This window comes from Emys orbicularis, chromosome 7 (assembly GCF_028017835.1).
Source record: "Emys orbicularis isolate rEmyOrb1 chromosome 7, rEmyOrb1.hap1, whole genome shotgun sequence".
Lineage (NCBI taxonomy): Eukaryota > Metazoa > Chordata > Testudines > Emydidae > Emys > Emys orbicularis.
In genome coordinates this window covers 38,075,963-38,102,305 of record NC_088689.1, presented here as the reverse complement: position 1 = coordinate 38,102,305, position 26,343 = coordinate 38,075,963, and the positions used below count along the sequence as shown (strand labels likewise).

Genomic DNA, 26,343 nt, shown 5'->3' with positions numbered 1-26,343 from the left:
ACATGGTGGCCTGCTCGACCTCTACAGTGATTTTCATGCAACATGCCACCATGGCTGCAATCCTCAGGAATTTCAGGATGATTTCAGGAGGATATTCAGGAAGGTGACATTTGCAGCTATAATACCATCTCTAGATCCAGGGAACTGGTTCACATCCTTAGATCAACAGGATGGATATTTTCATATTGTGATGCATCCTTCTCACAAGAGTTTTCAGTGTTGTGTGGTAAACCAGGAACATTTCCAGTATCTAAGGCTCACTTTTGGACTCCCTACTGCCCCCAGAGTCTTGACAAAGGTACTAGTGGTGGTAGCCGCTCAACTATGACTGTCAGGAGTAATCATCTTTTCTTATCTTGGGGACTGGCTCCTCAAAGGCCCTTCACACAACTAACTTCTTTCTGCAGTGAGGAAAGCTATGGTAGTATTTGATGAGCTCGGACAATTCAACAAAGTAAAAGTCCACTTTGATACCTATACAACAAGTAGAGGTTTTAGGAGCCTCCTTAGATGCAACATCATCTAGAGTTTCCCTGTTGAGAGAGAGGTTTATAATAATAATAATAATAATAATAATAATAAATTAATAATAAATCTGATTTGAAGGTCCAAATGAGCCCACAAACAACAGCCAGAATTTGTCTGCAGCTCCATGTGAGCCTTCACCTTTGTCACACTTTATGCCAAGTTGCATATACGCTGCTTCCAAGGGTTGAGAACGGTTTATAAACCCAGCAAACACAGTCTGAATAAACTAATATCAGTCCTTCATGAGATTCTAGAGTTACTGAAAAGACCCAGGCAATGTCTGTGCTGGAGTCTCCTTCACTCTGCTTCCCCACCATAGCATCATATGCAGCTCTTGTAAGATGGGAAGCTCATCTTCGAACAAGAGTCCACTCTCCAAATCAACCTCCTGGAACTCAGAGTGGTCAGATTTGCCTGCAGACACTTCATTCCCATGATCAAGGGCCAATCTGTGAAGATCATGACAGACAACAGCGTTTACTCTATAATCTCCAAGAGGAGCAAGATCCCCTTCCCTTTGTGCAGAAACAATAAAATTATGGAACTGGTGCATAGCCCATCAAATTTTCATCTTGTCCTCATACTTACTGGGTATTCAGATCACCATAGCTGATGGTTTGAGCAGATACTTCTGCCTGGACTATTAGTGGGAATTCAACAACTTGATTCTCAAGTGTATATTCCTTACTTTGGGTTTCCTGGAAATAGACCTCTTTGCTACCACCATCAATGGCAAGTGATGAATGTTCTGCTCGGGGGTGGGGACCATCATTTTCTGGGAGATGCCTTCCTCATCTTCTAGTTGAGGAATCTCCTCTATGCCTATCCTCCGATGATCATGCTCCTCAGAGTCTTAAACAAAATCAATAAGGACAAACCAAAGTCATCCTAATTGCACTGACTTGCCCAAGGCAAATTTAGTTCCTCCACTTGATACATCTTGCCAACATCTTGTCTGGTACTACACCTACCAACCATTCCTGACCCGCTAACTCAAGATTCAGGGTTTGTTCTTGACCCCATTTTGAACACACTGTGTCTGAAGGCTTGGTTTCTAGATGGTTCTCTGGAAAGTACCTGTTGCAGAAATATGCTAAGCTGCCACATGGATTCCAGCCTGCACCTTCTCAGAACACTGTGCCTTAGTACATGCCTATAGGGCAGACATTGCTTTTGGGTCTGCAGTTTTGCAAACAGTATTAGACCAGGCTCCAAAGCACCAGTAGCACAAGTAGGGTCATACTCTCCAGTACGTAGTACCGGCAAGAGATTTTTAGGGGGTACGGCGTACCGGAAAGACTAGGGGCTAGCCCCCCTCTTTCAGGGGAGGGAGGGCTGCACTGTGCTTCTTAAAGGAGCAGAACAGGGCTAGTGAGGGCATTCATTCTTTAAATGGCTTTAATAGCACAATGCATATGCTAACAAACTTAAACAAAGGCTTTGTTTAAGTTTGTTAGCATACGTATTGTGCTGTTAAATTGATCAGGAGTCCTCAAGAGGGGAGTGGTGGGGGGTGGGCAGAAGGTGTTTAAACAGTGTTTTAGATTCCGTTTCTCCCCATTGGTCTGAATTATCCATGACATTCATACTGCATCACATCAAGTCCAAATCATTAGAGGAATGCCTCTGCTTGCACTGACCACAGGATGTTTGGATTCTGATGTCAGCCCAGTTCTGCAGCCTGACAGGTATCAGGTGTTGACCCCAGTGTACACAGAATTCTTCTTTGCAGCCAAACTAGTCTAACAGACTCCTGAAACTCTTACTATTTGCATGTCTATGGACCACTTCTGTGGTAAGAGTTTCAGGAGTCTGCTCTGTTCCTATAAAGGAAGTTGAATCCCCCATTGAAATTCAATATTTGGGTATAATACTATAATGCAGTTTAGGGTACAGTTCTACTTAAAATTTATCTTTTAATAAGTCATACATATGCTGAAATGGCTCCTCACCCAACTCCCATATTCCATATAAACAGACTGAAATACTACATATTTTGGGGGAAAGTGAGTAGTTAAGCATGTTGATGTTTGTATATACAAACACCCATTTAATCACTGTACTGGAAAATATAGCTGAACTTAATTTTCTATGAAATTTGAAGAAAGGTTAACAGCCCCAATTGTTTTCTGTGTTAATCAGTGTGAACCTGAAAAAATGACATGCCTTCTAAGAGAAAAGAATCAGTCCACACTTACTGAAAAAAAAAAATCCTTCCAACTGGTGTTCAGAAGAGTGCTACAAGACACATATATAACCTCATGAGCAGAGGGTGGAGAGGATACCCTCCCACATTATGACCAGCAAAAAAATAATAATAATAAAAAAAAAATCTCCGAGGCAGAGGTTCACAGATTTGCAAATCTAAAAACCTGTGTTCTGCTTTAAACCACCTCAGCACATACCAGGTTTATGAACATTAAAAAGTTAACTGCAAAGGAACATTGAAGCCCATTAACCTGAATGTGTGCCAGCCAGTATGTCCTCAATGACTAAAGGTGCAGTCACACCTGAACAGCTAAAAATTAACCTTGCCCTTTTAAGCTAAACGGAGTCATGTCACTGGCTCCATCTCTGTTCTTACATAACAGATAAAACTCCAGTGGGGCATGGTGCTGGCACATAGGGTCTCAGGTATGTGATGTGATTTTTCATAATCTCTTTTGGGAATAGTCATGTAGGTGAAATAGCTGGTACTTATGATTCTGCTATTCCTATACATGTATATTCATCTTGGTATCTGAAGTTATGAATATTAGCTATGTTTACTACGTTTGTTCCTGTGGTAACGCCCACAAGATATTTAGCCAGCACTTGAAGGGACAAGTCAGGTTGAATGGCCCACTAAGGAACACTTAGCTCACTATGGACCCTGGAAAACGCCTTTCTACACTTAATGGAGTTTTTGTGAATGTTCTAACTAGAATATGAGTAGGGGTGATGGACATGTAACTTGCCCATGTGACTCCAAACACCATTCTTTCACAGTAAGAACAGATTTCCCTTTACTTGGTACTTGGCAGAAGCTAAAAGGCCCTGGCCTGGGAACATATCCATTTTGCCTCTTTCCTTCTCTGGCCTCTTTCCTGCTCCAGCCTCTGGACTATGAACATATACTAATGGGAGCATTCTAACCAAGGGACTGAGGACTAAAGTAATCTGGAGTCTTCATATTTCCTTGATCCTTTGCAGATGGACTTATGAGTTGGATATAGTACAGAGACTGTTCTAGCCTCATTGATGGCTGATTTCTTCCTTGAAATGGACAAAGATCAGATGTCTGCCGACTTTCTCACGAGTCAGCAGCCTTTGATACCTGTGGTATAAGCAACATAGCCCTTGTTTGAGTGGTTTTGTTCTTTCCTCTCCAAATGTCAAAGCCTGTTCCCATTGAACTCAATAGCAAAACTCCTTTTGATCTCAATGGGAACAGGATTTGGCCCCAAGAGATCAGAGAATGTGATGATCAATTGCTTATCTGTCCAGAGACAGTTCTCATGCATGTTCTGTGAGGCTGATTTTGATTGCCCCTCCTGTATGTCATGCTGAGGAAAATAATAAAACAATTTGAGCTGTAGTTCTATCAAGATGTACATGGCACACACAGTTCTATGCCTCTTTTCCAACAAACCCAGATGGCGCAGCACCTTCACTTTCCTATTGCCTGGTGGAGAGCAATACTTAGATAAAGCCAACCTGGCAGAAGCTTAGTTTGGACATAAGGGAGGCACTGATAGTGTGTTAAGGGAAAGTGGGGTGATTGTCCTTCCTATCCTTCTTTCATTTAAGAAGTTTTCAATTTGGGGTGTTGCTGGATCCTCAGTGACACCTGAAAGTACAGGTGGCACCAGGGGCCCAAAGCATCATTTTACAACTGTAAAACTGTACAATTTTAGACAGTTAAGGGGGGTGTTGGAGGGGATGGGGAGAGCGTGGGGTCCCGGGCTGGGGTGGGGCGGAGTCACATGGAGGGTCACATGTGGAGGTTATGTGCCCTCCCTTGTTTCCCTCCCATAAGTGCAGTACCAACAAGAAATGGTTTCTACTTGCACCACTGCAAAGCAACCATCTTCTTTAGGGAGTACTGCTTGGGAATCACCTAAAGTGGAGTACTGCTTGGGAATCACCTAAAGCACTTTAGGGTCATTACTCAAAGAAGGAGAGGTTACTTACCCTTGATGGTAAATGGAATTCTTTGAGATGTTTGTTCCTATGGGTGCTTCACTCCCCACCCTCCTTCCCTTCTGCTTTGGAGTCTGGGCTTGATAGGACTTTGTGGAAGAAAAGGAATGAAGAGTAATTCTTCTGACTCTGCTGTACATACTCTCAGTACAGGGCACAAGGATAGTTAGGGTGCATGTGCAGATTGAACATCACTGCGACCAAAATTCTCGTGGGGGCAAGCACACCTGAAATATAGCACCCATAGGGACAAAGATCTCCAAGGAATCCAACTACTGCACAGGGTAAGTAATCTTTTTTTTTTTTTTTTTCCAGTAGATTTTGAGAGTGTTTGAATCTAGGGCTTTGGTTTAGACCATTTAAAACATAGAAAGAGCCTTGAAGTTTCAAGTTAAATCTGAAATTCTCCATAATTCTGGGTTATTTAGGATCAGGGATTTTGATTTTGGCCCATGTGTACTAGAAACAAAAAGCTAATTTAGATCAGCCATACCTGATTCAATAAGAGATTTCCCTAAAAAAGTGAATGGCAGATTAATGAATTATCATGTGCTACTTCAATGGCCTGTTTTATTTCATGTATTTTAGAACATATAACCAACCCATTAAGTGCACTGTAATAATTCTGTATATTTAAATCACGTATACCCTGCAACAAAGCATCTGATTTCTGCTGCAGTTTGGTATTGAATTCTGTGACATACTGGAAATTCTCTGCCACATTCAAGTTAAAATATTGATTAAATATGAAAAAGAATAACACATACATTATTCCTTTATTTGCTCAAATTATTATTTGTCCTTTGTATATATTACAGTCCTATAATCAATCCTGTAATCCTATAATAAAAGATGGTCAGAAATTACAGATGTTTTCTCCATTACATAATTTAGAAGAATCAAATTTAGGCCCTGATCCTGTAATCAACTCCTCAAAGATGGACGCTTGCATTTAGATAGGTCATGTAGATTGTAATTTTTGTATGAGTAAAGTATTTTCAGCAGCATGTTAGACTTTATCTCAGAATCTGTATGTCTTATCCTGTCCCATTGAACACAATGGGAACTTTACAGTGCAATGGGCACAGGATGAAGCCCGATATAATTAGTTACCACAGCAAAACCACCATGGTTGTTAGCATGATGTGGAGTTTTCTGATAAAAGATCAATAGTGAAATAATTAACAATGCTGAAATTTCAATTGTCATCACTATGTTTCAGAGTTAACATCCTGTTAAGATGAATTGCACTGTTCATACATCTCAGAGCTGTTTTCAGGCTGTTTGAAAACTCAGGAAGAGACTTCTTTGGTTTACAGTTGATTAACATTCATAAGGCTTTCTTTACAAACATTAAAGACTAGAATCTTGAAACATAGATGTAAGGTTGGATTCTAGAGCAGAATCCTGCTACAGTAGATGGAGTGAAGAGTCACAGAATGTACATAGCGTTGGATATGTTTTTTGTAAGTAAGCTGGAAGGTAGTGATATGATTTTAGTCCTAGGCCTTTTGCAAGTTTTTTTAATCGTATCTGAGTTATCTTCACTGTGTAAGACACAAATGAGAGTGGTCACAGGGATCAGAAAGTAGCAGCTACCACAGAGTCTTCAAAATAACTTACTTGTTATACTTCTCAATGAACATAATTAGATTAGAGAGCCAGCAGCATACGTATCATCTCTCTATGTCCCTTGTCACAGTCATTGATGAGATGAAGCTGTTCAGCAAGGGATCATTTATTTAATATTTTTAAAGTCTAATTTATATTCATGCAGATGTTCTGACTTTAAAGAAAAATTAATTCAGGCCTGCATATAACCTTGCCCTTTACACAGAAAAAATCCGTTCATGTTAGGCCACAGTTAGACTTAGCAGTATTTATCTGCTCTTCAGTTTTGTAAGTTCATGTGTGGATATTTTACATTTGCTTAATACATTGACCTTTAACTACTATGAATAAGAATATGAGAAGGGAGAGTTAAATTCTATAGAGACAAACCTCAAAATGATGTAGAGCCATGATGCTCAGTATTTCTTTCACCAGAGCCTGCAGAATCCACGCATGGTTTCTTATCAGTATCCACCAAAATCTCAAAGGTCATTTGTGGTCATGTCAGGGTACAGACATGGGGACCCGCATGAAAGACCCCCTAAGAGTATTTCTACCAGTTTAGGTTAAAAACTCCCCAAGGCACAAATCCTTCCTTGTACCTTGGATTAGGTAACGCTGCCACCACCAAGTGATTTAAACAAACATTTAGGGAGGGCCACTTGGAGCCCTACCTTCCCCAAATATCCCCCCAAGCCCTTACACCCCTTTTCCTGGGCAGGCTTGAGAATAATCCCCCAAGCTCCTACACCTCCTTTCCTGGGGAGGCTTGAGAATATATCCTCACCAATTGGTACAGGTGAACACAGACCCAAACCCTTGGATATTAAAACAATGAAAAATCAATCAGAAGAAGAATTTTAATTAAAGAAAAAAGGTGAAAGGAGTACCTCTGTAAGATTAGAATGGAAGATAATCTCACAGGCAATCAGATTCACAGAGGGTTTCCCTCTGGGCAAAACTTTAAAGTTACAAAAAGAAAACCAGGAATACCCTCCCTCTCAGCACAGAGAAAATTCACAAGCCAAAATAAAAGTAAATCTAATGCATTTCCTTGCTAAATACTTATTAACTCTATAGGAGTTGGATTTCTTGCTTCTTTGATCTTGCTCTGGCCAAAGCCGCACGGAACAGACAGAACAAAGCCTTCCGGCCCCTTCACCCCACCCCCAGATTTGAAAGTATCTTGTCCCCTTATTGGTCCTTTGGGTCAGGTGCCAGCCAGGTACTTGAGCTTCTTAACCCTTTACAGGTAAGTGGATTTGGTGCCTCTGGCCAGGAGGGATTTTATAGTACTGTATACAGGAAAGTTGTTACCCTTCCCTTTATATTTATGACAGGTCACAATAGTGTTTGAGTAGTGGTGGGTCGGGTGCTGAGTAGAGGGACTCTAGTGATCCTGATGCTGGATGGGAAGGCTTTGTAGGTGGGGGCACTTGATCTTCCGTCCCCCATCCCCTGAAATAGTGTAATGCCGACAGACTTCGGTCGTCGGCGAGTGGGATTGAATGTCTGGAGATTAGTGCATGAGCCTCTACCGCATGAGATAAAAGCCAACTGGCTGTTAGTTAAGGCTGTAGAACAGATCTCTCTCTCTCTCTCGTGTCTCAGTGCCACTAGATAGGACAGAACACCACACCCAGGAGGTGTGTGGGTTACACTAGCACCCAGCTTCAGGACAGCACTGCTCCACAGCATCTTGAAGTGCTACTTCCCTTTCCCCTAAAAGCTCTGTGGGGGTGAGGGAATAGGAGGGTGAGGAGATGCATTATAATTGTGTTACGGTTGGATGGAGCAAAGTGGCAGCTGTAGGGCATACAATGTAGGGCATACCATTTATGACAGGTAGTTTAGTTATAAATCATGAAAATTTGAAATTTCAATGTTGTTTGTAGATTAGTAGACTATTTATATAAATTTCAAATATAAAGAGAGTGTTAATGGAATAAAAAGTAATTTACTCTCACTAATATATTCAGGGAACTTCTGATGATTTCACCACACACTGGTGTCTGAGAAATAGAGTCTAAATACTATTCTAATACTTATTTTATTAAACATTTCACTATGTACCTATAGCTATGTCCTAATTGTCACATTCTTTCTTACTTTCTTATTCTAAAGTCGGTACTAGTGGAACATAAAGGAAAAACTTCACTGTGAAGATTATGCAGTATGGCATAGACAGAACATTCTGTATTTAAAATTCATCTCTGGATCTCTGCTAGATATGATGACATTTCCTAACTGCTATCTTCAAACACCTAGTAAAACAAGAATAAAGTAATTCACTATTAATGTTAGAATAGGTTTCAGAGTAGCAGCCGTGTTAGTCTGTATCCGCAAAAAGAACAGGAGTACTTGTGGCACCTTAGAGACTAACAAATTTATTAGAGCATAAGCTTTCGTGGGCTATAGCCCAGAATAGTTAATTGTATCTGATTCTCATTCGGTAGTACAGTATGTTGGTGACAACCAGCTAGACATAGTGTTTCCAAAAGGTTTCACCTTTAATAACAATGAATCAAATAGATGAAATATTGTATTTAGGAATTTAGGGTCAGTACTTAACAGATAAATGTAAATATTCACACGGAAAGTGAAGATCATAGGCTAAATGGATTCATAGATAAAATGCTGGCCTTACTCCTCTGAGATGACGCTTCCTGCCTAACCTAATTACTTAATAAAGATCTCTTCACAACTAATAACTGCATACTGAGGATAATGTGGCTAAGCATTTGGAAATAATTAATCCTATTAAACATATTGTGACCAAACTAGCAGGAATTTGCAAGACAATGGCAAATGCCAGCAGGACTGATTCAACTCACAGCAGGATTTTTCAAACTTTTTTTATAGAATGGGACCACATGTTAATAGAGAAATTGTTTTATAAACTCATTCCCTGCTTCCTGTTTGTGATTGTGTGCACCCCCTGGTGCACCTCCCCCTATTGTGATCATAAAACTCCTTGTGGTATCTAAACAAGTATATACGTGAAATTAGGGGGAAATATTAATGAATTCTTATCCATCTTAGTGTGATGTAATAGCTGCAAAAAAGAACAGCCAGTACCATTGAGTGCTTCACAGACTAGAGTTTTGGAACTGCTTTTCTACAGATTATAATGCCCTGAACTGTTCTTAGACTCTGTTGGAAACAATTTTCATATAAAAATAATACATTGTATATGCCCAAAATATGTGATTCTTTAAGAAAATCGGTGAAACTTCATTTTCATCTTTAAAAATGGTTAATTATCTCTCTAGTTACAAAATGTTAACTAAATAAGACTAAGTGAATTTGCTAAATTTATATTTTGCTACAGTTTTTATGTCAAAACCAATTTTGATTGTCTGAAATGTAATATCACATAACTATACGCTCGTATGCTAAATGGTATTTACTATGGAAAGTACTCTGTTAGGATAGTTATTTTCTTTCATAAGACTGATTCTCATACTTGACTTTAGCTCTCAAAATATTAAGCTATGACTATAAAGGTTTATTTATAAAAGTTTGTAAATAAAGGATGACTGGAGTATCCCATAGTCTGAATTCAAATATATATTGTTTAGAAATCTATATCTCAGTAGATCATGTCAGTTCTTGTCCCCTTCTCTAGCTGCTTTAGGGTCACTCCTGCAGTGCAAAGTAGCTGGAAAACCAATGGATCCATATCACTGCAGATATATAGGTGTCTAGTGCCTCATGCAGCTTCCTGTTAACCGTGGCTTAGACCTAAACCCAAAACCCCAGGCCATTTTTGTTGCCTCTAGACTAAAGTATTACCCCTGCCAAAATCATGAATCAGGCTGCAAAAAATCACAAGAATGATTTAAAATCACGAGACTTTTAAAAAATAATAATTTGGAATCCTTTTGGTTTGTCTTCTGGTTTCTAAGACTTTAAAGTACACGCTAGTCGCATTTTTAGGCTATTTGTTGCAACCATGAGAGCAAAAATTGTGCATCTTTTTAAAAGAAAGCTGAGATTCTCACAATCACATGACTCCACATGTTATGAGAGTTAACAATAATGAGATTTGGATTTGTGGTCCTGTTTTAACTTGAGTTAATTCCGTGCCAGTGAACATAGTTATTAACACAGTTGTAAATGGTGGTCCGGATACTCCACAAATGTTTGTTCCAGTACACAAATGTTTTTGTGATTTACCTCAGGACTTAGCATTAGCAATTAAAAATTGGCTGACTTCTGGGGTAAACCAAAAATATTTGTGTCCTGAAACAAGTGTGTCTAGAGTCATATTTACAATTGTGCTAGTTAAGTTAATTGCCAATCATTTAGTTGAGGTTAAAACAGGACCAACAAACTCTTGTCTAGGCTGTAACACTAAGTAACCTTTTATTCATGCCCTACACACTACTGCAATAATATCTGTATAAAATATTTCTCATGAGAATTCCATATGAAAGCTTATAACACACTGGTTACTAATATCATTGTAAAATGTATGTGTTAACATTATATGTGAAGTTATGAATTCCCTCTCTAGGATATTATTAGAACTTGGTAAAGATCAGACAGCCCAGCTTAGGTAAAGGTGATAAATGGGTCTTTCCTAGACAAAGGAATGTGGGTTTATTTCAGTTTACATATTAGTAGTAAACAAAGCCATCAGGGTAAACCAGCAGTGGTTATCCTGATCCTGAACTTGAGAGACAATATTAACAAGGCTCCTGCACCTCAGAGACAGACATGAGATTGAATCCCCAAGAGGCCTTCCTGCTTGCTTTATAAGACTAAAGCAACCCCTTTGGGGATATAAGGAACAGAGAGGGCTTCTATCTTTTATCCTTCACTTAGGAGACAAAGAAAGCAAGCAATTTGATATCGGTGCCAGGTCCTGGCCAGACTGGTCAGTAAAAGCTGGAAAGGAGATTATGGGTGAGAGAAAAATGAGCTTGAACTAAGACTGTATCTTGCTAGATTAAGTTGTAGGTTTTTAGATTAATATTTTCACTTTTATTTGCTTTTGTAGCCATCTCTGCCTTTTTATTTTAATTGGAATCACTTAATCCATGCTCTTTTGTTAATAAACTTGCTCTGCATTCATTATAAATCACAGTGCTGTGTAAGTTCAATAGAGTGTGTGCTTCTAGAAAGGTAACAGGTTGAAGTGTTTTACTGTCTCTGTAAAGGTCCAGTGAGAGAGACTGGTCACTGCAGTAGGACGATTTGGGGGCAAGTTCGGGGCTGGAAGGGTACTAGGTCAGCCTGCAAGGAGTAACCAGGTTGAGCAAAATCAGGGTGAGGCTTGTGGGCTGCTAGCAGGTTGTTGGGGTCAGAGGTCTGGACCAAAGCTGCACAGCCACAAGACATCCAGGATCACAAGAAGACAAAAATACTGTGTCCAGTCTCAGCAAGGCTTCCTTCTAGTGACGTCATTGTGGCAAGGTGTGGCAGACATCAAGGAAATGCCAAAAGACCTGTGAACCCTGGCACATTATCCTACTGTTGATTTAATTGTTAGCCTCACCCACCCTTACATACCTAAAGTCTATAGGACCAGACCCTCAGCTGATGTAAATTAGAACTATGACAATTTACAGCAGGTATGGATCTGGTCCATAACATTTAGACGGGTATCCTAGTTACTTGCTTAAACTTGCTTTATCATTGCTTAGTATCAGTTTGTCAAACCATTTATCTGAGGGCTGTTATCACAGATAAATAGCTTCAGTATTTTCTTATTTTTCTACTTATGAGATTATAATGCTTCTTTCAATGATCAGTGGTGTATATTTGTACATAAGTGTGTTAACACATATTTTTATACACCAAATAATTTAACTGATGGCTTACTAAATGTATAGTATATTATAAATTAGGATCCTAAATACAACATGGATAACACAAGGCATTTAATTATTTTATTTATTTATTTATTTATTTATTAAAAAGAGAGAGGGAACAGAGGAGGGATTCTCCTTCCCACTACAACCCCTGTACACTGATATAAAACCTCTTAACTGTCCAGGGGAGAATTTGCCTAGCACAGGCACTCCATAAGACATTTGTAGGCTACCTCACACAGGACCTCTTGCAAACCCCAGTGTAGGGGACAGGGTCATGGGATATGAAGTTATGACCATTCTGAGCACCTCCAAGTTGCAGTGCTACCCCTAGGCAGCCCAGGAAGAGCAACTGTAACTTAGAAGAGCTTTGAGCTACTTTTATTTATGCACCAGCCCAGAATCTCAGGACTCCTCCTTTTCTCCCTCCAGAGCTCCACCTGTGTGTGCTTCTCCTCCAAGAGGAGCAGCACATAATCCCTCCCCAGTTATTGGATAATATTTAGAATAGAGCAGTAGTGTTGATGGTCTGTATTTATCCCTGGCTTACGTCCATTGACTTCAGTCAATGAATTTTGGATTAAGTTGGTTTTGTATCTTTTATATGGATAATAATAAAATCAATAGAGTGGGAATTTTACTAGACAAAGTATATGTAATTTTTATTAGGGGAACTATTTCAGGATTTTATTAGAACGTTTTTTTTTTAACCTTGGACTGTTGAACTAGTATGTAGCAATGCACAAAGGGACTATGATAAATTAATACTGGGCCTTATTTTGATCTCTCACCAATTTAAATAGGTGCAACTGCATTGACTTCATTCACAGAACATCTGATTATTTGCATGCTGCTATAAATGAGATAAGAATCAGGACCAAGCATTGATATTCCTGTGAAACTTGTAAAATAAGTGTATGTCCAGAGACATACACAACTGATTTTACAAAATGAGCATTCACGGCTCTCAGGAAACAGGGTCCAAATATTAAGATTTTGGGCTGTCATTTAAAGTGAGCTCCATTAAAATATAGTAATCTTTCGAAAATGTTATTTCCTTGTTAGAGAGAGAAATAAACTTTACACAGTTTAATTTAGTAGTTTAATTTTCTACAGCAATAAATCTTTTTCCAGATTACTATTGTTACCTTAATGAGGGCTGATTGTAATCCAGTTAGCAGCTGTTTAATTGCTATCATGTGGCTCTGGTTTAAACTAAAGCCATTTGAGCACATGCCGCAGCCTCACACACATCTGACATGGATTAAGACTGTGGAAATACAGCTTGCTGCTACTATCTCAGCTAAAATCCCAATACCATATTCTGTATTTCCTATATGCTTACTTATCCCAAAACAGATTTTTTAATTTATTTTGCGTTTCCAAGTTTTAGTTTTCTCATCAACTAGCTGATGTTATCACCTTTTCTGATAATTCTCCAGTGTCTCATCCACTGAGATCTTTCTTCACAAAACCAAATTACGTACATGGGAGTAGAAGCACTTGCAAACTAAGTAGACACAGATCAGATGCAGGTAGTAAGACACTGATTACAAAGATGTGTTAACTATAGATAGATCATTATAATGTTGCAGCCACTACTGCTTATTGAATTGATGTAGTACAAGGGGGCAAATGTGTCCTTTTTCTTGTTAACCATTTTAATTAACTTTTAATTAATTTCTAGGAAGATAAATTGTTTCATTATAGTGTCTCACACTGAATACTTTGGTAGGATTTTAAACATTCATGAAAACTTCCTGATAGTAGTGCTGATAATCAGCGATTTTTATGTTTTGTTATTTTCCTCAACATCTGTAGGTTCATTTATAAATGTAAACAAATGAAGCTACCTTGCTCACAAAATACACTTACCTTACATGACCTTATTCACGATGACTTCATTTAATTAACAGGGAGGAAAGAGAACAGGCCAACACTCAAACTATGTTAAGACCCTAGCAGTCAGTATGAGATGATGACACCTCTACCCCGATATAACGCTGTCCTCAGGAGCCAAAAAATCTTACCGCGTTATAGGTGAAACCGCGTTATATCGAACTTGCTTTGATCCGCCTGAGTGCGCAGCCCCGCCCCCCTGGAGCGCTGCTTTACCGCATTATATCCAAATTCATGTTCTATTGGGCCACGTTATATCGGGGTAGAGGTGTATCTGAATTGCATGCCCTCTAATAAAAAATAAAATGGACACCACTTATATGTAGGCAAGTTTATTTTGCTAATATTTAGAATATCATGTGTATGGGTTGGATGCACTAGTATGAGTAAAATGTTACCCAAAACTTGAACTAAATCAAATAATCACAAACGTTGGATTACTATTTTAAAGTATTTTTTTCATGTTGGTTCACTTCTTTGCTTGCTAAGATGGAAGTGGAAGTGTAAAGTATAAAAAGAGAAGCCCAAGTCAGTCTCATGGAATAGTGTTACAGGCCTGTTTGGAATTAAAATGCCCAATTCTGTGTTGCATTCCACTCCAGGGCAATTTTTCAGACTGGAGTAATTTAGATAAAGTTTGAAGTATCTGGAATTTGTGGTGCTTATCTGGACTAATTTCAGCTTTCTCCTGAATATTCATCTATATCTCCTGTATCGTACGCTGAAATTCCTAACTTAGAAAAATTTATCTAGCAAAGTTTGCAGACCCAACATTTAAAAACTAGTACATTTTTTTTGTTTTCTCTAGATTTCAGTTTACCATGTGAATGAAAATTATTCACAGTCCTCAGTGTAACTGTAAGAACTATTTTGAGTGCTAAAATCAGTAACCTAGCACACTAGGGATTTTATGGTCTGAGTCATCCTAAATCCTATTTTAAATTACCTCAAAGATATTTAAACATTTGTGAGATGATGCCAAGGAAATGCACAAAAACATGCTTGCAAATAGTGCTATCAGCAAATGTAGAATAAACCTTTCATGACAATGTTACTGTCTTGGTCATGTAAATACCAATAAAGTTTAAAGAACATAACTAGTAAATAAACTATAAAAATGAAATGACACTTCAAGGAGAAAGTGTTTAAAATTACTAAAATATTAAGAGTTGTAACAATAAATTAAAACACATAAGTTACCTCACTGAACACACCATTACTCATTTCTTGTATGCAGCCTGGATTCTATGACACTTGCAATGAAATTGGAGTTTTCCTATTGATTTTTAGTAGGAGCAGAAATGGGCTCTTGAATACTTTTCTTCAGATTGAGCATCTCATAAGACATAGACCCAGATTCTTAGGCCTTGTCTACACTACGAGAGTACTTCGATTTTAGTTAATTCGACTATGTGGAATCGATATTACTAAGTCGAACGTGTGTGTCCACACTAAGGACAGTAATTCGACTTTGTGAGACTTTGTGAGTCCACACTAACGGGGCAAGCGTCGACATTGGAAGCGGTGCACTGTGGGCAGCTATCCCACAGTTCCCGCAGTCCCCCCTGCCCTTTGGAATTCTGGGTCGAGCCCCAAATGCCTTCTGGGTAAAAAAATGTGTCGAGGGTGCTTTTGGGCGCCTGTCGTCATCCGTCCGTCACTCAAGCCCTCCCTCCCTCCCTCCCTCCCTCCCTGAAAGCGCCGGCGGGAAATAATTTCGCGCGCTTTTCTGATTACTGACAGCGCGGACGCCACAGCAGTGCGAGCATGGATCCCGCTGCGACCATCGCTGCAGTTGTGGCAGTTCTCAACGCCTCGCAGCTTCTCCTCCACCTGTACCAGAGGCAGCTGCAGATCAATCATGAGAGGAGGCTACGGCACTACCGTGACGGCATGAAGTCGGACACTAGCTCCGACCTCTCTGAGAACATGAGACCCAGCGCCCAGGACATCTCGCTGTCACTGGGTCTTGTTGATACTGTTGAACGGCGATTCTGGGCCCGTGAAACCAGCACGGAATGGTGGGACCGCATAGTGCTGCAGGTCTGGGATGAATCCCAGTGGCTGCGCAACTTTCGCATGCGGAAGGGGACTTTCCTCGAACTGTGTGAGTTGCTGTCCCCTGCCCTGAAGCGAAAGGACACCCGGATGCGGGCAGCCCTGACTGTCCAGAAGCGAGTGGCCATAGCCCTCTGGAAGCTCGCAACGCCAGACAGCTACCGGTCCGTCGCTAACCAGTTTGGCGTGGGCAAGTCTACCGTGGGGGTTGCTGTTATGCAAGTAGCCAGGGCAATCGTCAAGCTACTGCTATCTAAGGTAGTGACCCTGGGAAACGTTGAGCTCATCAGAGATGGCTTTGCCGAGATGGGATTCCCAAACTGCGGTGGGGCTATAGATGGGACTCACATCCCTATCCTGGGACCGGACCACCAGGCCAGCCAGTACATAAACAGAAAGGGATACTTTTCCATGGTGCTGCAAGCACTGGTGGACCATCGGGGACGTTTTACCAATATCTACGTTGGATGGCCTGGCAAGGTTCATGACGCTAGGGTGTTCAGGAACTCTGGTCTGTGTAGACGGCTGCAGGAAGGTATTTACTTCCCGGACCACAAAGTAACTGTTGGGGATGTGGAGATGCCTACAGTCATCCTCGGGGACCCTGCATACCCGCTAATGCCCTGGCTCATGAAGCCCTACACTGGCGCACTGGACTCAGGGAAAGAACTATTCAACTACCGGCTCAGCAAGTGCAGAATGGTGGTGGAGTGTGCTTTTGGCCGTCTCAAGGGCAGATGGAGAAGCCTACTCACTCGCTGTGATCTCAGCGAGACCAATATCCCCATTGTGATAGCTGCTTGCTGTGTGCTCCACAATTTGTGTGAGAGCAAGGGGGAGACCTATATGTCAGGGTGGGAGGTTGAGGCAAATAGCCTGGCTTCTGATTACGTCCAGCCAGACAGCAGGGCGATTAGAAGATCACAGCGGGACGCACTGTGCATCAGGGAGGCTTTGAAAGCCAGGTTCCTGACTGAACAGGGTCTACAGTGACTTTTTACTTTGTGGACACAGATGCTGAACCTGCCCCCGTTTCTTTACCCAGTTACTGTTGACTATCCTTCCAAGTTACATACCCCCTTCCCCACCTTCCCAACAAATAAAATCTGTTCTGTTCTGTTAATGAACAAGGTTCCCTTTTCTACTGTTTTCGCGGGAATGTTTTAAACCGGGGACGCAGACTGTGGCGGGGGGCGGGCTTACTGTTTTGATGCAAATGATGCTTCTAAAGTCCGGGAATGACAGGCTCCGCAGTGCTGCGTTGGTTGTTTCAACGCAGCCTGCCAGCAGTCCTGGGCGGGACTGGATGTATGTGTCGGCCAAGTGACTTTCTGGCAGGGGGTGGAGGGTAACAGATCCCCTGCTGCGTGGCTCTGTGATCCAGGATAAGGACCGCGGCATAGGATCTCTAACTGCCCTCCCCCGACACAAAGTCACAGATCAACCCCCTCGCACCCCAGAACAAGAAAACCGCCTCCCAGACTGACCAGGGTAACTGGTGACTGTGCTGTGTATGTGTCCTGATGCTGGACCTGCCCCCGCCTCTGTAGCCTGCTACAGGTGACTGTCGTGTCCAAGTAACAAACCCCTTCCCCCCCCTTCAGACAGAATCCCCTCCAAAAGACACTCTCGGAAACAGTATTTAACAGAAACAGATGTTTTATTACGAACCGCACATGAAAAGGGGGGGGGAAGGAAACTTGGACATGGGCTAGTGTGAGATGGGTAGGAAAGGACTTTTCAAAGTTTGGAACGAGAGTCTTCCATTGCTGCAGCAGTGTGCAGTGGCCGACTGACAGTTTTAACGGCCCTTGCCGCCCCTCCTTCTTTGTACTTTTGGTGAGGGGGGTGTGGGACTTGGTGGCGGGGGAGGGCGGTTAGAGATAGACAGCAGCAGTGCTCTGTCCTCCTGCCTCCGGTCTTGCAGAACATCCACTAGGCGCCGGAGCGTCTCCGTTTGCTCCCTCATTAGTCCAAGCAGGGTTTGAGTAGCCTGCTGGTCCTCCTGGCGCCACCTCTCCTCCCGTTCCATGACTGCTCTGTGCATTTGTGACAAGTTCTCCCTCCACTGTGTCGTCTGGGCTGCCTGCTCTCGTGAGCACTCCATAAGTTCATAAAACATGTCTTCACGAGTTTTTCTCTTCCTTCTTCTAATCTGCGCTAGCCTCTGGGAGTGTGATGCCAGGCTGGGTTGGGAGACAGTCGCAGATGTGTCTGTGGGAATGGGAAAAAGGGAGTAAATTCCTGAGCCAGATAAATGAAGTTGCTAACAAAGAGCATAGTCTTTCTCTGTGAACAACACCATGCACTGCACCTTTCACATGCGCACTCAGGACAAGGTCGAATTTTCGGCCCTCGCCTTATGTGTCTGGGGTCCTGCAGTTGCGATCAGAGAAGCGTTGCAGGACACCTCTACTTCTGCTGCGGGCAAACACGGTAAGCCGTAGACTTGTGGCAGCTTAAACATGTAATAGTAGCACTGGGCTCCTTTCGCACTGAATGCAAGGCCACTCTCTGCTGGCAGCAATCAGGGAAGCATGAGCTCTGCCCCTGTCCCACCACCTCGCGGCTGTCCCCGGGAAAGATCCCTGTATGCTGCCCCTCTGCCGCCTCCACCGCGTGGCTGTAAAGCAGTCCAAATACTAACATTCCCCTCCCTAATTTAAAGCAGGGCGTCATGTGTGACATAACCCTCATGAGGATCTCGGAGACCGAGAGGGGAAGGATGCTGCGTGAATGCATGCAGAGGCCTGGGCCATATGCCGCCATGCTGTGCCGCGCACTGATCCCCGACTACCTCATGGACTCATGGCGTGGGAACGTGTGCTACCACGGGGGACCAAACAAGATTGCCCTGCCGTTGAACCTCGTGCGCATGCTGGAGCGGTACCTCCAGGAGAGCTATGCGGAGCTATCCCAGGAGGACTGTCTGTCCATTCCCGGGCACATTGACCGCCTTTTCCTTTAAGTTGAGCATAACGGACTACAGAGTGGAGGGGCCGTGTTGTGGACTAATCATGAATATCCGGACAGTACTTGATTTTCTATACATAGTTAGTAGTAAAAAGTTTACTAAGCCAAATAAATCATGAACAACAAATTACTGAAATAGTTATTATTCCTGTTTTGTTATAAATAAAAGTTTCTATGTTTAACTGAGTGACTGAAAAGCCCATTCTTAACAATATAAATATTCCACTTATGTTAAAATGAAATGTTTAGATGTTTAAAGCACTCACTGCTTGATCCTTCCCCTGATTCGGTGTCCGGGGTAAGGGCTGTGGACGGTTGGTAGGGGATCTCGGTAAGGGTGATGAAGAGCTCCTGGCTGTCGTTGAAATCAGCGGTGCAAGCGCTGTCGACTGCCTCGTCCTCCTCATCTCCTTCCTCATCTTCCCCGTCACCTAACGTTTCCGAGGAGGAACCGGTCGTGGACAATATCCCATCCTCGGAGTCCACGGTCACTGGTGGGGTAGTGGTGGCGGCCGCACCTAGGATGGAATGCAGTGCCTCGTAGAAACGTGATGTGTGGGGCTGGGATCCGGAGCGTCGGTTTGCCTCTTTGGTTTTTTGGTAGCCTTGTCTCAGCTCCTTGATTTTCACGCGGCACTGCGTTGCATCCCGGCTGTATCCTCTCTCTGCCATGGCTTTAGAGATCTTCTCATAGATCTTTGCATTCCTTCTTTTGGAGCGCAGCTCTGAAAGCACGGACTCATCGCCCCAGACAGCGATGAGATCCAACACCTCCCGATCAGTCCATGCTGGGGCCCTCTTTCTATTAGATTGCACGGCCAACTCTGCTGGAGAGCTCTGCATCGTTGCTAGTGCTGCTGAGCTCTCCACGCTGTCCAAACAGAAAATGAGATTCAAACTGGCCAGACAGGAAAAGGAATTCAAATTTTCCCGGGGCTTTTCCTGTGTGGCTGGTCAGAGCATCCGAGCTCGAAGTGCTGTCCAGAGCGTCAACAGAGTGGTACCCAGATGCTGCAGTAAATGGGATAGCTCCCGGAGCTATTACCGTCGATTTCCATCCACACCTAGCCTAATTCGATATTGCCATTTCGAATTTAGCGCTACTCCTCTCGTTTTCGAGGATTACAGAAGTCGAATTTAAAAGAGCTCTATTTCGAACTAAGTAGCTTCCTGGTGTGGACGGGTGCAGGGTTAATTCGATGTAACGGCGCTAAATTCGATATAAGCTCCTAGTGTAGACCAGGCCTTAGTTGTGCTATTGGGCATTGCTAAGGCAGGGAAATCTCAGAGGCTCTGATCCAGAGGTCAATTTTCCATTGGCCTAGTACTTGGTATAGTTTAGAGCATTCAGTACATTGCCATTAAGAGCAGTTATGTCCGTCAGAGATCACGACAACACAGCAGTATCCTGCTATGTCTCTACACTCGGTGCTTGAAGATGGGTTGCATAGGATGTGGCTATTCCAGTTCTACATCAAATTGGGACTCCCCCATATTGGAGGAATTCTCAGCTGGGAAAATCCTAAGGCATTATGGCTCCATTGCTCCAGTGGACTGCTTCAAAGGGTTGCAAGCATGGGGTAAGAGTCTGGCTGATATGCTCTTTCCTCAGTTTGAGCATCTGAATTCCCTTAACAGTAACTGAAGTCAGAGACTTGCAATACAATGCACACATTCTCTTGTGGTTGCAGCCACATCTAGGTAAAGAGGGGCTGAGTTAAAGGCATTATGGCAACTTAGATACGCCCTTCCGCTCTCTTTTGATTAATGCTATAACTTAAATGCCTTTTAAAATGTATTTTTTGTGTTTAATTATACTATACCATGGTCAAACATATCATCAATATTGTCTGCTACAACAAGTTAATAGAATTTTTGCCACGGCTGGTAAATGCCATGATTTTGCAAAGCTGCATCTAAGGAATAGTATTCAAAAATAATTAGTTTTCAACAGTAACATTTTTTGCTCAGAAGTAGGTTGAAGAGGACAAGAGGTGCTCAATTTAGATCTTTATGTAATATGTTGAAAGTGTTGATTGTAAATAACTCATTGTGACTAGTGAAACAAGGCCTGTTACATGTGTTGTTCAAAAGAATTAAGAAGTCATCAGACCCAGTGAAGAAAGTTTAACAACAATCACAAGCTTTGATGTAATATACATGGGCAAATCTAAGCTTCCCCACTTTCCCAGATAATCCCTTCCATACTTATTCCAACAGTTTTCATAAACTAAATTAATACTATATAGAAAGTAACAATATGAAATTTTTCATGTCAGGTGTAAGTGGAAACTTGAAGCTCATCCACAAACCACTGACGTCAATGGAACGACTTCCATTGACTTCAATGTCCTTTGGATTCTTTTATATTAGAAAGTCGAATAAAAGGCTCCCTGATCATGTCTGAATCTAATCCACATACCTTTCAAATGTATTTTAAAACAATATGGCTTTTTTCTTATCTTTTAGGCTACAGACCCAGATGCTGCAGTAAATGGCCAAGTACATTACAGCTTGGTAAACTTCAACAATATTTTCCGCATCACATCAAATGGTAGCATTTACACAGCAGTTAAACTGAACAGAGAAACAAGGGACTATTATGAACTTACTGTTGAAGCAACAGATGGAGCTGTGGACCCCCGCCGTTCAACATTAACTCTGGCAATCAAAGTTCTGGATATTGATGACAACAGCCCTATGTTCACTAATGCCTCCTACACTGTCTGTGTTCCAGAAAATCTACCACCTGGCACAGTCTTCCTGCGAATAGAGGTAAGGCACTCTGGATCAAAGAAAATGTTTTGTTAATCTTATTGTGTGAGGCTGTTCTCATCTAACTGGTTGCCATTAAAACCAAAATAAGAGATTACAAATGTGAGGGGAGAAGTGATACCCAAACCTCCTTAAAGCCTTTTTCTCTTTGTGAAAATGTGATATTTGGCGTAGGACAGGCAAGTGAAAAATATTAGAAGCATAGAGCTTACATTTCTACTAATTAATAAAAGCAATGATGGAAAATCAAAACATAAGTAGAATACTATTGAAATACTTTACATGTAGATTTTTTAAAATGTCAATTACATTATACTAAAATACATTTGCATTCTCCAGTGAGGCTCTACTATATGGATATTGCCAGTTTATTTTAGCCCCAAAGAGTTCAAATGTCCTTCCATAATTTTAATCCAAATCTCTTAATTAGGCAAGTAGAACATATCTTAAAAGCAGCATCTGTTGACTAGCAGAGTTGGTTTTGAAAAAAAGTTGGTTTCTTCAGGCCTACTAAAAATATATCTTGTTAAAATTAACAATTAAAATTATGAAAAAAAAATATATGAATTGCACCGAAGAAAGCAAATGTTCTTAGTAATATAAAATAAATCAAATGTATGTCCTGTAAAAATTGTGAGCTGGTGTTTTTAATTGTGACTCTTCAGTTTTAGTTTTCAAGTAAATTCTCTTTTGCTGTAGGCAAAGGATATTGACCTTGGTTCAAATGTTACCTATCGCATACGAACCCAGGAAGCATTGCCGTTTTTTTCATTGAACAAGTTCACAGGAGAATTATCACTTTTAAAATCCTTGGATTATGAGTCATTTTCTGGCACAGAGGCAACCTTCACCTTTCTAGTGGAAGCCTTTGATAGTGGAGGAACTATGCCTCCAGGACTTGCTACTGTCACTGTGAGAGTAAAGGTAAGAGTAAAACTTTGCAGTCGATAACATCATTTTCTCTGTTATACAATACCTCAGTAACCTTTAGAGGTCTTCCAGTAGGATGCAGGAGCACTATAGCAATATCTTTGTTTTCTTTGTAGTTTGTCCTATCCCTCACTTACAATTTATGTAAAGCTGTTGCCTTTTTTATAGCAGTAACTTGTTCCCATTTAAAATGTACAGTGTATCACTATTGTAATTGCTTTGCAATTGCATGCAATTACACAGTTATGTGCTTGCTCATAGATTTATTACTTACAGGAATAGATCTGAGAATACTTCATAAATGAGTAAACATTTAATTCTTTATGATCCCCAAAAGGCTGGAATAAATACTTAATGGAATGGTTTGAAAAAATGACACCATCACATTTCAATTTAAGGTCACATAAATTGTAATTTTATTAACCATTCTTATGCATTAAGTGCTGATGCTGCACACTACTTATATTTCAATTTCTGCTGCATGAAGGCACAGCCTTACAAAAGAAAATAGCTTATTTTGTGCTTCTTTTACAATATTTAGTCCTTATTCTGCCAGTGACTGGCTGTGAGAACTTGAGCATTTAACTTTACCTCATCTCTCTGTGTCTTTCTTTTCCAATCTGTAAAATGGCAATAATGATGTTCCTATTTGTAAAGTGCTTAAAGATCCACTGATGAAGTATTATATGAGAGCTTCTTAATAAGAGCTGCTGTTTATTTTGCTACTAGTTATGATTTGTCTGATGCAATTATATTGTCAGGATCCCAACAAGGGCAATGGGGACCCAGATCAGAGCAGGGGCAAATCTGAGGCTAGTAGTGGAGGAGTTTGTAGTCAGGTTTCAGGCTCTGGTTCAGGAGGCGAAGTCCAACTCAAGCCAAGGTTGAAGCCAGGAGTTCAGGAGCAGGGAAAAGAAATGTACATGGCTGCTACAGAAGATCCACACTGTTGCCTGGACACTTCCTGGAATGCCTCTTAGATTTATATAGGGTGTGAAGGCAATCAGGAGCCACCAGGCTGCTGCCTGCCAGCCACTTTGGGGTGGGACTTTCCATGGGTCTGTGTCCACATGGTTCACAAACTGGTCACAGCTTTTGCTGGTTGACAGTATGGAACTGTAAGCAGCCTGGCAGTTCTGCAGGACTGGGTTCTAGACTTGTGGGGTCTTACATTTTTCTGGGAAGGCATTTTGGATTCCTTTATCAAGTGTCTGCTTCCTTGAGTTTTCATGTCTGTGGATGAGCTGATTTTTTGTGCCAAAAATGCCTTCTTTCTTCATTTTGTGTAGTTTGGGTAGGATGGTGTGGAGGTAGGTCATCGGTGTTTTAGTTCAGGAATGGAAGTTTGTATGTGAGAACCACATTGCAGAGTCATAAACTTTCAACTCTGGAGATGTGAGTTAAGATTTGTCCGCCTTTGTCTGACTTGTCCTCAGCTGTCCCTCCACGAACGCAAGTCGATGCCACACCATTTGTTTTGTTGCAAGCACGTTCTTTCCATTTCTGGTCAAAGAGTTTTGTCATGGGATCCGCCCAGCTCATTTTCGGTCTTGGTCGCTTGTGGTCTCTAGGTATCTAGTCACTGATGCAGGTTGTCCACCTATTGCAGTGGTGGGCAACCAGCGGCCCACCAGGGTAATCTGCTGGCAGGCTGCCAGACAGTTTGTTTACATTTGCATTTGTGGTTCACCGTTCCCGGCCAATGGGAGCTGCGGGAAGTGCCGCAGGCCGCACAGACATGCTGGCCGCCGCATCCTGCAGCTCCCATTGGCCAGGAACGGCAAACCACGGCCACTGGGAGCCGTGGGTAGCCATGCAAAATTAAACAAACTGTCTGGTGGCCCAGCAGCAGATTACCCTGACAGGCTGCAGGTTGCCCACCACTGACCTATTCTCTTGCCTGCGAACGACATGACCCACACATCTCTGCTTTGCATCGTACATCGCCTGCACTATATCGGTCACCTCTGTGCCTTCTGATCTCCTCATTTGTTAGGTGATCACGGAGCAATATCTTACACATTTGCCTTTCCATTGCTATCTGGGTGACTCTCTGAGAGCCAGAGAGTTCAGGTTTAATTGTGGCCATATATGAAAGCACTATGTTGGTTTTAACCTAGTGCTTGGTTAATATTTATCCACACTGTAAATTGCTACGTGGTTTTGAATAATTTAACTTGATTGTCAGTTTATCTTCTGCTCTACTCAGAGCAAAGAAATTAGCATCATACACCTTCCCTGGCCAGCCCACAGTGATATCAGTGAAGCATCTTTGGTGATCCATACCTGCTTGCATAAGCATAGAAAAATAGCCTGTTCTGTTGATGTTCTCTGTGGTAAGGTGGGCTGGTGCCAAAACAGGGATATGTGTGCTGTTTATCACCCCACCACAGTTTTGGAACTCCATAGATGCACTTCCATCCACTGTGTCCTGCATACTGCACTCCTGGGAGAATTCTGCGCCGCTGCGCATTTGCAGAATTTATGTCCCCTGCAGATTTCTTTGCTTCCCTGCAAAAAAATGACTTTCTGATCGGGAAGCAAAGGGAAGCCACAAGAGTGGTCATGCGACCCTCCCCAGAAGTATGTTTTGTGTGTCCAAGGCAGCAAGCAGAGAGGTAAATCACTGTGGGACAGAAGGCAGAACTGGGGAAGACCCAGCTGGTGGCTCCTACCACATGCCGGGCTGGGCTGGGGAGAACAGGATTTCCTCTTCCCCTACACAGCATCTGGCGCCGGGTCAGACCTACCCCAGACTTCTCCCCTGGCTTCAGGAAGCTCTGCAGACACCCACACCCACTCTTCCTGTGCCCATCACTCCTCAGCTGCAGGGGGAAGGATCCCTGTACAGGGAGCTACTCCCCCATCTGCCCAACCCCCGTGCATCCAGACTCCCTCATATCCAGACCGTCCTGCCAAGCCTCATCCCCCTGCACTCAGAACCTCCCCAATAAGCCCCACTCCCCCAGCACCTGGACCACCCTGATGAACCACCCATACCCAGATCCCCACCCTACCTAGCCCCAACCAGTTGCACCTGGATCCCCACCCCACTGAGCACCACTTCCCCAGTATCTGGACCCACTATTTAGCCCTACACGCCCAGACCCCCCTGCTGAGCTCTATCCCCCATTCTGAGACCCACCCACCTTCACCTGGACCTCCCTGCAGAGTCCCATTACTATTGCACCCAGAACCCTCCAACAAGCCCCTCTGTACCCAGATCCCACACTGAGCTGCCTTCACCCAAATTGCCCCACACAGAACCCTCTCAACCCACACCTGGATTCTCCCCCACACTAGGATCCTGTCTTGCTGAGCATACCTGGTGCACCTGGCATGGAGGGTCAGGGCCCGGGGGTGTTTCTGGGGCAGGCCCCATCATTGCACTGTGTCAGGGTTGGGTGCAGCCTCACCGCTGAGTCCATGTCCTGGGGGGTGGGGGAGCTGAACAGTGATGTCCCACCTCTGTGCAGCCAGTGGCCTGTGCTCCTCAATGCCATGCTGGAGCATCCACATTTATTTGACAAATACAATTTGCAGAATTTTGCAGAATTTTAAAATATTG

The 26,343-nt window shown here is 42.4% G+C and overlaps 1 protein-coding gene across 2 annotated transcripts in view; it reads left to right on the top strand.

The window, feature by feature from the left end:
- Positions 1–26,343, top strand: part of PCDH15 (protocadherin related 15) — a 751,423-nt gene that overhangs the window by 507,264 nt on the left and 217,816 nt on the right. For both annotated transcript variants that reach the window (XM_065407245.1, XM_065407244.1), the window contains exons 18-19: positions 21,540–21,845; positions 22,545–22,769. In XM_065407245.1, coding sequence (XP_065263317.1) covers positions 21,540–21,845; positions 22,545–22,769 — 531 coding nt within the window. The remainder of the gene's footprint in view (positions 1–21,539; positions 21,846–22,544; positions 22,770–26,343) is intronic.